Consider the following 10826-nt stretch of genomic DNA (forward strand, 5'->3'; position numbering starts at 1 on the left):
CAGTAGTGGGAGAGTGACTGAGACAGCAGGGTTCTTGTTGAGTACACAAATAGAAAAAAAAAAAAAAAAAGAGGCAGAAAAACTTTTTACTCCTACCCCTAAGCAAGTATTCCTGCAGAGTTGGCTATTAGAAAATACAGATAATATTTTTAAAAATATGTATTGAGGTACACAAATGCATTACAATTATACATCTGCAACACCTCCCAGATGACAGTTTAGTGATGGGGCATTTTGGCAGGATAAATTTCAAGGAAATATTAGATTGTGGCAAAATTGCAGATTTTTACCCATAATTATAAAAATAATTATAAACAAAGCTAAAGCATACATTGTACTGTGCTCCTTGGGTTTCCCTGTGAGGTCTTTTTACTTTGATGCTAAATCTGAATAAAACGAGAGAGAAAGCGCAAAACAAAACAAGCACTGTTATACTGAATATGTTCATTGAGGGATTTATTAAAGACAAAAATAATAAAGAACTTTCTATATTAGATTTTTCCTAATACTTAAATTGTTTAAATATTATTGATAAACATTTTACACTTATTTAAAAAAAAACACAAAAGAGATTCAGCTTATTATACAATTTTTTTCTAAAGAGACACAAGCTCAGACTAGATGTACCTATGACTCGACTGTTTTAACATACATGATTAAATTTATACCAATAATGAGTTTTGGTTGTTATACCCAAAACATATTTTCCAAGTTAGGGAATAAATACTCTTTGTATTCATATTACACTTAGAATTCCACTCCCCCAAGAAAAAACAAAATTAGCAATGTCCATATAGGTGTATGAAATTTTAAAAGCTGGTGATATTCCCCTCATGTCAGACTAGGATTCAGTCATTTACAATTCCATATCAGCATCCCCCCTCTAATGCTTCTTAATCTTTTGAGTAACGCAGACCTCTTCTTCAAAAGAGAACTCTGCACTAACACCACTGGCCAAGGATACTATGGTAGGGGTAGGGGGGATATGACCCACATATTTTGTATCTTGGGCCTAAAATTGGCTCCAGATTTGTGAGTCAAGGACAGAAAGTCAGTTTCAATACAGATGTGTTTTAAAAAGTAAAAAAAAAATGGCTATTATTTTTAACAAGTTACATACTGGGTATTATTCTGTAAAAATGAGTCATAAAATATCTTTTTAAGTACTTAAAGTCATGAATATGTTTTACTCTTTTACCTCTGCTTGAATGTAATTTTTCATTTTCCAGGAATGGATACATTTTCTAACTAACCCTGTTAACCTAATTACTCATAAAGAAATACCAAAAGCGTCCCTGACATCAATACCTTCACAAAGAAATGTATCTATGCACATGCACAAGAACATATTCCGTTTAGATAATCAAAACTGTAACTTTTATTTTTAAAATGTCCTTATATCCATGTAATTCCTAGCAGTGAAATTTATCAAAAGGATTTAAAGTTTGCAAACAGTAAGACTGGTCTATCAATACCCTCCTTTCTTCATCCATACACTTAAATTCAGAGTATTAACTATTAAACATAAAAGACTAATAGCACTCTGTTTATTTAATAGTATTTGTTTGATCTTAAAATGGGGATTATAATGAAAATGCCTTCAATATTATGGGAACCTTTTTATCCTACTCAGAATAATTATCTTGTAAGATTAAAATCAGTGAATCATACCTAATTAAGATTTACAATTTAGCATCATTGAGGTATATGATCTAAGAGAAAGTATTTAGTCTTAGCTACAATTTGAAATAGAAAAAGAGAAGCAAATACAGGAGAAATAAAACAGCTATTTTTGCCATAATAATGGACCACATTGCCACATATTTACCCAGATTCCAGGCTTATTATTTTTCAAGTTGAACATTGAATATGAGAATATACTAGAGAATAGGATTAAGGTAGGAAAAAAAAAAACATCAATTGAAATTGTCCTAGAGAATTTGTAAACAGAACATTTTAAAATTTGGAATGGGACTACCTATTAAAATATTTCTAAGTTCACAGTGGCTTTAATGCAAAAAAAAAAAAAATCCTAAATTCTGGGGTGAATTTTTAATTAAATGGGAGTGTTACAATAGTTATTTTCCAACTTTGTTTCATTAAAGTGCAAATCAATTTAGAGAGCAATGCCTTGTTATTACACAGGATAAAGAAAAGGTTTCTCTTCTGAGAAGGTGTCATATATAGTATTTCTTACCACAAAGTCTGACAAGGCATTCAAAATAAGTTCAATTTTTTTTTATTCCTCAAAAATATCTTTAAAGCCCCCACCTCCACCCCAGTCTTGGAATACATAAAAGAATACTTTTCTCCAGCTCTTTGATATTTCCTTTCCTGGCAGAGTCATCTGATGTAAGAACTCTCTTTTGAAAATAAATGGTGCAACTTCAAGTGCACTCAGATCCAGACTTTCTGGACATTCCAGCATATCTCAGTTTGGATTTGAAAAAGCTGCTTGACTTCAAAATTCAGCTTTAGGTATCGCAATATAAATCTTGATCTGCTTGAGAGGTACCTTGGGAAACTACAGGGTGTTTTGTACCCAAAATTGCACAGATTATGCAAATCAAAGGGAAGTAGAATTCATACCTGGTCAACATAGCTCAGGGAGAAGGAGGTTATTACAATTAAGTTGAGAAACTGAGTTCACAACTTGAATATCATATGCTGCAAAGTTTGTATCACTGCATGAAAGAGTTACTTTTCATCTTTAACACAGCTGTCACCACATGTTTATATAGCTACAATGCCACTTTCTAATGTCAAAATATCAATACTGATACTATCATAACAAGGTAATTATTTTTGTGTTTGCCCTTCTTTCCTGTCACTCAATGAATTGTGCTTTTAGTTTTGCAAATGGTTAGAATTTTCTATATATTTAGATAATTTAAGATTCTATATTAAAAATACTTATTTCACCTGTGCTTCTGTCCTTGGGAGGAGGTAGATGTGGTACCTGGCAATAGAACCTCCCAGGCTCTTATTACAAATTCCACTGAAATAATTCTACTATGATTACTCTTAGCTTGGGGAATAAGTACTTAAGTATCTACCTGTCTGCAAACAATTAAAAACAAAGTTCCTTTTAAGAATATTTACTTAAAAATTCATGGGATATATCAGAAATAGATGAGGCAAAGGGCAGCCTAGGATAAAAACAAATAATTCAAGTACCAGCTCATGGAAAAAAAAGGGGGGCGGGGAGAGATACCCAAAGATCCATTTTTTTTCCATCAATTCTCTTACACAACTCCCATTAGTATCTCTTTAAGTGAAGACACCTGGAATAACTGTGGAATGAATAGTAAGTCTTCAGGTAGGAAGCCCAGTGCCTTCCCCAGAGATGGCCCAAGAGAAAAGTTGGCAGGTGGTGAATACAGGTCTGGCTCCATTCAGGTATACAGGCTCCACTCACAGAAGGACCCTTCATCTGGTTGAATGCTCTGCCGTAGCTGTCTTGAAATTTTTAATAACTTTTGAACAAGGTACCTCACGTTTTAATTTTACATTAGGTCCCAGAAATTATGTAGCTGGTTCTAGTTGAGGGTGACAGTATTGATTGATGGGAAGAAAAACAAGTCAAAGTAATCACACACACACAAAAAAATAGTATATTACATTATATAGAAACTCATGACTTCACACTGCATTATTTTTTAAATTTTATTTTGGATGTTATCATTTCCATGAATAACATTTTCTCCCAAACCAATGCATGAAAGTAGAGGTCACTCATTCTCAGATGCATTTACATGCATGTGTATGACATATAATTGTCAGTTATTTAAAAAGCAACCAATTAACATAAGGCAAACAGTTGAGTGGGGAAAAACAAAGATGGGTGGAGTAAAGTGTAGTTTCTGTTCTCCCAGTAATATATCCACAAGTAGAATAGAAGAATATAAATTATCAGCAGAAATCAAAATTCATTAGAAAGAAGTAAAGTATTTTCAACAATAACATTCTAAGGAGAGGAAAATACTTTTTAGGTATTTTAAATTTTGTATTAGGGAAATTGACCAAATTATGTTAATATTGTAAATATGTAACAAAAAGCCCACTTCTGTGTACAACTGTATTATGCATCAACAAAAACAAAAAATCTTGAAAAAATAGATTTTGTATTCTGTGGCAAAAAAATAAAAAACTTTATTTTAAATTACGTATTAGTAAATCATAATTACGTATTAGTAAATCATATACCACTAATGACTTTTAATAAAAGCTATTCATTTGATGAAAATGAGAACAAAATTCTAACAAGAAGCAAATTTTCCAATCTTCCTAAAAAAGTTTTCCCAACAAAAAAATACAAATACCTAAGCTGAGTTATGGGGTAAACAAAGTTTAACCTTGGGCCTTCATATAATAAATCATGCATTCTACTTTCAAGATGTATCAGTTTTAAAAATGATTGAAAGAATTGATACTACAAATGGTTTGTGAAAGTCACAGTAGCTAAAATATGAGCAAACATATCCATTTATACATATATTTATCATAAATACATCTGAATTTAAATTCTCCTCTAGATTTCCTGCTTCTGATTTACCCTGAAACAACAGCCCACCATATGCAATGTTAAACGAAGTGTCAATATTCAAATAACAAGACAACAAGCAGATTTGTTGCATAAAATATGTAAATACCATTAACAGACAGTGCCATATGATATTTTGTGTTTTGATGATTACTGATCACCTATCTTTTTTGCCTCCTCAGCCTCAGCAAAGACTGGTCTTGTCAACAGGTGCTGCAAGAGGATGTGCTGTCCTAAGGCAGAGCTAAACAGGCACCTGTGGTGTTGGAGTAAGGAAACAGTACACTCACCTGCTTTTGAGTTGTTTCAAACTTACCAATACAACATATTTTAACCATATTTTTGCCCATTCCTTATTTCTATTACCTGCTTTTTTTAAGTAAGCATCTCTCAAATATAATTGCCTTTTAAATGATAACACCAAAAAAATCAAAAGAATCAGTAATCAATAACCATATCAAAGCAGTTATGCTTGAGTTTTCTACCAGGAATTAAATGGAAAAGTTAATAATAAAAAAAATGATCAGAAAAAAGAAAAAGTAACAAGATAAAACCAGGAACAATATTGGGTGCTAAACTGAACATATGCTTGCAGTCTTAAAAAAAAAATTCCATTAAAAAAGAAAATAAAACAAACAAAAAGGACAACTTAGGTATCATCGTTCTGTGTGTATAGGTTAATATTATTTGAACTTGCTTTTAAGTGGTTCCAAAAAATAATTTCCAAGTTCAATTGATTAGTAAAACATTAGCTTTTGTTTATCTCAAAAGAAAGAGAAAATTATATTAAGTTTTTTAAATTGAGGGAGGAAATTGCATCATTTTCTGTATGATTTACTTATTCTAATTTATCAAGGATTCAAAGAAAAGCAGATATGCTGATTAATCAAGTCTTGCCCATCAGTAACGTAGTCAATATTTCCGCAAATGTCTGCAGAACAATTTCCCCCAATCAAAAATTTATAAATCAATTTAAATTCCTGGTAATTAAATTTACTAGCTTGACAACAATAAATGTAGTACTTTATAAATATAGCATATGAAATTTGTACTCAAGAATATATTGATCAAAGGTAAAACAGCAAACATTTCTATTAAACCAAGGTTCTTAGAAGAAATTAGAAAGTTTGAAACATAAATGCCTGCAATTGTTTCAAATGCAGTAATAATTTTGCTGATTTGGTCCATTAAAACTGATTACTGAATTAGGCAAACATTCTAGGCTTCTAAACACTCACACAGACAAAAAGGGAAGCCTTGGCACAGCCGGTCTACACCTGAGATGAGAATTCTGAAAAATATTGTAGAGACTCAAACTTTTTGGATCTGGCTCTATGCAAAACTTAAGCAAGGAATTAAATTCTAAAAAGTGGCAAACTGAAGCTTAGGGGAAAAAAGAAAATTCACCTCTAATAAATTATTCATTTATCTTTTCAGCTGGCTTATATTTTAAACTATTTTAGAAATGGCAAGTAATAATACAGCTTGTCTCTATGGTTCTTGAAAATACTAATTCTTTTCTCCCCTTTGGTCATACACTTGTATTATCTAAAAGTAATTAATGAAATTTCTGCTGTCTTGTATCAGAAGTACCTGCCTACAAAATGATTTCCAAAGTTCTTAACATGAATGAAAACAACCAAAAAGATTTTCTATCTATGGAAAAAAAAATAGCACTGGAAACTCAGATGCAGGAATCTTAAATATAAAGAAAAAAAATCCTCTTTACACTTAGAAGATATCACATATAGTTTTAAGAATCTTACAGATTTGATACAGTCAGTAGAAAAAAAATTTTTCAAAAAAAAAAAGAGAGAGATTTCTTGAAATAATTGCAAGGAGACCCTATAAACTATCTTTTCAGGAGAAAAGCAAAGCAAGTCAACTCACATGCACAGCTTCCAAACAGAAGTCTTAACCCTCTTCCAGGAAAACAACAATGAGATTTTATTACCCTGCTATGATTCTTTCATTTCAGACATGATTAATTAGCAAGTATTACACTTCTCAAAACTCCCACCACACTCTCCTCTCCTTATTTAACACTCCTACATGAAAAAACAAGTAGCCACCAGCAGTATAAGACAAGTATCTAAAAACTATTTCAAAGAAGAAATACTTCTTTCATATCTTTGCCTCCAAAAATAAGCAGGCTGCTCTTAACTGCTTTCACAATTTTTTTTTAAACTTGGTCATTTCCTTAACAATACCTTTTGAATTCTAAATAATAGATGTAACGTATTCAGTATTTAAGAATATATGACATGTTTAATCTGATACCTCTATTTTCAGGCTGAAATTCCAAAGAATTTGTAGTCCATGTAGCTTATACTGATAAGTATCCACATGCACAATTAATAAACAATAGAAGTGCTGTATACAATCATATTTGGGAACACAGTTTCCATGGGAAAAATGTTTCTTTTCCAAATAAAAGCAAATTTGTCACAAACAAAATGAAGTTTGTAAACTGAAATAAAGAAATAGAAGAGGGAGTGAAGAGAGAACTCTAAAATTTAAATGAATGAAAAACTCTGACACTCTTCATAGTCTTCCAAACAATTTTTCAAAATAATTTTTCTTTCAAACAATCTATTTCCAAAATGTCTATATTAACCAAAAAAGCTGAATGTATTACAAATGTATATTCTAACTATCATCAAGTTTATGAAGCCTGGGATTTCCCCTTCAGCCTTTCAACTGTGATGGCTTGAAAACTTCACACACAGTACAATACTAATAAATAGATCTTGTTGGTTCCAGGAAACATTTTTTTAAAAAGAAATCTATACTGGTCAAAATATCTTTGCTTTTTTTTTTTCTGTTGTATTAAATTTAGGATCAAAAACATCAAAGCAGCTTCCACCTCGGACCTAACTTTTAGAGGATCAATGTGACAAGGCAGTCCCTGATAGATGTTTCTCTTGATAAACGACTTGTTCAAAAGAGACATTGTAGCTTTCATTTCCTGACCACAACACACTTTTAATTTGCAACAGCAGAGCTGCCAGAATGTGAGTGCTTGCCCACTTTCTAGCCTTTTAGGTTTATAGCTGTTTCCTTTAGGCCACACATTGGAGACAAACAAAATCTAAAAATAATCCGAGTAATAGAATTATAAAATAGGAGTCACAAATACCACTTTCTACATATACACAAGTGTCTCCTGTGTATCTCTCTCTCTCTGTGCATACATATACTTACCCCCCCAAAAAAAAATTCTAGTGTGTGATAACAAGACTCCTCCTTATGAACATCATTTGCACATCAGACATTTAAACACACAGAGAAATAAATTATGTGACTATTATTTAATAGTAAGTAGAAGACTTGGGGGGAGCAATTTGCACATTTACATCTGCAGTTAAATGTCATGAATTATATGATTGCTATGCCAGCATGTTTTTTATATATTATTACAATGATTATTATTACTACTACCCAGAAATCACATTTAAGTATCAATACGGTGAACAGTCAAACCATCCAATTTCTGCTCTCAGCACATTGTCCGAGCTCCGATTTAAAATTTATAAATGTAATATCCTCCTCATCACAGGCAGCAGCCCAATCTGCTCTGAATATATATTACAGCTTTAACATCACAGAGGGAAATCGCCCATCTGGCAATCCCATTCGCTCCAACAGCTCCGGGGGAAAAAAACCTGTGCTCTCTCCTCCTTAAAACATTTCTTAGGGCAAATTATGTGCATCTAAAATAAACAGTCTTCTTATTGATCGCTTCAAAGTCAACAAGTTCCAAATGCAAAATTCAATCAAATCCTTTCTGTCGTGTAGAGCGGTGTGTGTTTAGCTCTATAGTCACCAGGGTCCAACTAGAAGTGCATGTCGCGCACGGGTCTTGAAGTCCCTTTCCTCGTATTCACATTTGTGTTATGAGAGAGCAGTGACCACGGCCACACTACAGATGCCTGGCAGCTTTGCCCCCCTGTTATTTCTTTCTTTCACATTCTCTCCTTCTTTCTCTCTTTGCGGGAGAAATTCATGGTGTTGGAATAAATGTAACAGACAGCAACAACAACAAAAAAGAAAAACAGTTTAAAGTGGACATATCCTTTGATTATGCAAAACACTTTAACATCTTTTTGTTGTTGTTGTTCCCTCTTAGTCTTAATTGAATATCACACAGTGTACACACAGCTCAGCCACAAGAGCCATTGAAAACCCCTCTCACTCCATTTAACTGACTTTTTTTTTTCCCAAAGAAAGAGGAAAGAGCAATTTCAAATGAAGTCAATTTCAGTGCCTGATTATTTAATTCTGTCACAGGTTAAAAGTAAAAAGCGCTGACAGGCAGACAAGTAAATGGCAAGGAAAAAAATTACCACTGTTCCTTGGAATAAGGACTTTGAGCAGTGAAAATATATAGTCTGTTTTTATGTAAAAGATATACCTTCATTCACTCACCCCAAAAAAACTACACAGAGGAACCGATCACTCCACAAAGTGCAATCATCAAGAGAGCAGATAGCCAAATTGCAATGATAGGTTGAGAAAGAAAAAGAGAATTTCACCCAGTTCTGTGTGTGTACATATATATACTTTCATTAGTTAGCAATCTTTCTCCACACTCCCGCCCTCTCCCCTCTGCCACCCACCTCCTCAAAGGAAAAAAAAAAAAAAAAAACCCACACTGAGTTTAACTAATTTACATACTATTTGACTTCAGCCGTTATGCAGTGCATTACTAGTAACATGCAACTTCAGGATTACAGCTAAACCCAATAAAAGTGGACTCAAGTAATATGTTAATCAAAACTAAAATACATAAACAAGTGATAACAAACGCAAAAAAGCATGGTGACAGATTAAAATAAACATATACATTTTTTAAATAAAAAAGAATTAGGTATCATGAACATCTGCTTCTCAAGCAGTCTTCAATGGTTTTATCATGCTATTTAATTTGTCTTTCCTATTTAGATGCAAAGGAAGTAAATTCCAAAACTGACATACCATAAACACTGGTGCTACTGATCATTTCTTGCTGGCAGCACAAAAAGCTGAATTGGATTTCTCACAAGCAGGAATTCCAAAGGTTGCTTTTCATTAAAGCCACTTTTCCTCTCAGCTATCAAATGTCACTGCCTTGAAACGTGGGCCCTTTCGTCAGGTATTCATTTAACCTACATGCATATAATTAAGGGGGAAAGCAACATCAACAAAAAGGGGATCTCAGATCACAGGAGAAGAAAGAAAGGAAAAAAAGCACATGACCAGGAATGCAAGTCCATGTCAATTTCACTCACTCCCATTGAAACTAACAAGAGCTCCGGGGAGGACGGTAATAGGATCAGTGGATTGTATATACCATTAAATTATACATCTTTCTCTCCCATTCCTTGCCAACAATACGCCCACCACGCTGTACCCCCTCCAAATGATGTGCTTACATTTTTTTGCAACCGATCTTGTGACATTTTTCTGGTTCCCCCAGCCACGAGATTGTAATTTAACCTCAACTTTTCGTGTGTGTGCAAGATTCTTATTTACACTTCTTATTTACTTAGAAGTTAGTTCCCGAAGAAAGTCTAGCCCCACCCTATGGCTCCACTTTCTTTTTATTTTATTTTTGAAGTAAAAAAAGATAGTAATAAGTAAGCCCAATATAGCGAAAAACGAGATTCTTTCAATCGCGAACTCTTAATCCCATACTATTGTTACAATGATTAAGCAGCTAAAATATGCATTATAATGTTTCAGGGCTACTTTGTACAGAGAAATTAGACAGCAGGTTGGCGTACCGAATAGAAACGAATGCAAATTAAATTTAATGTTTACGGCACAACTCGGAGATCTCTTTTTATTACAGGTCTTGGATCTGTTTATATTCTTTAAAAATAAAACAAAAACAAAAACAAATTTAAACAGATGGTAGAAAACTACGAAGCTCCTCTTACCTGAACGCGCGGAGCGAGAACCCGATAGGTTAGCGTAGCATCGATCCGATGTGTTTGCTGATGAATGGAAGCTAGGGTTAAGTGAAGGTGCCTATGATTTGAAATCATTCCAAGTTTTTGAAGGGAAGACGGACTGCAGCCTCTGCCATGTTGGAATTTCAAACCCAAAACAGCTGCTTGGAAGGAGCCAGCATGCCAGAGGCTGAGCGCAGGCGCAGAGCGCCGCCGAGCCAAATTCAAATCACTTTCACACTAAGAGCCAAAGATCAGTTTTCAAAGGAGAGAGGGAGAAAGAGACCGAGGCTGCCGTGAGGGAGAGAAGACGGGAGGCAGTGGCGAGAGGCGGGCAGTGGAGAGAGACG

General features: G+C 33.7%; 1 protein-coding gene across 2 annotated transcripts in view; it reads right to left on the minus strand.

Annotated features, from left to right (window-relative positions):
• Fign (fidgetin, microtubule severing factor) overlaps positions 1 to 10612 on the minus strand; it is a 120135-nt gene extending 109523 nt beyond the window's left edge. Inside the window, exons 1-2 of one of the 2 annotated variants that reach the window (XM_077798565.1) lie at positions 10465 to 10612; positions 9521 to 9690 (exon numbers count right to left, since the gene is read on the minus strand). In XM_077798565.1, the coding sequence (XP_077654691.1) occupies positions 9521 to 9545 (25 nt within the window). In that variant the 5' untranslated portion in view covers positions 9546 to 9690; positions 10465 to 10612. The remainder of the gene's footprint in view (positions 1 to 9520; positions 9691 to 10464) is intronic. The other variant, XM_026393133.2, reaches the window with a different exon arrangement.
• Positions 10613 to 10826: the final 214 nt, after the last annotated feature.

This window comes from Urocitellus parryii, chromosome 1, assembly GCF_045843805.1.
Source record: "Urocitellus parryii isolate mUroPar1 chromosome 1, mUroPar1.hap1, whole genome shotgun sequence".
Lineage (NCBI taxonomy): Eukaryota > Metazoa > Chordata > Mammalia > Rodentia > Sciuridae > Urocitellus > Urocitellus parryii.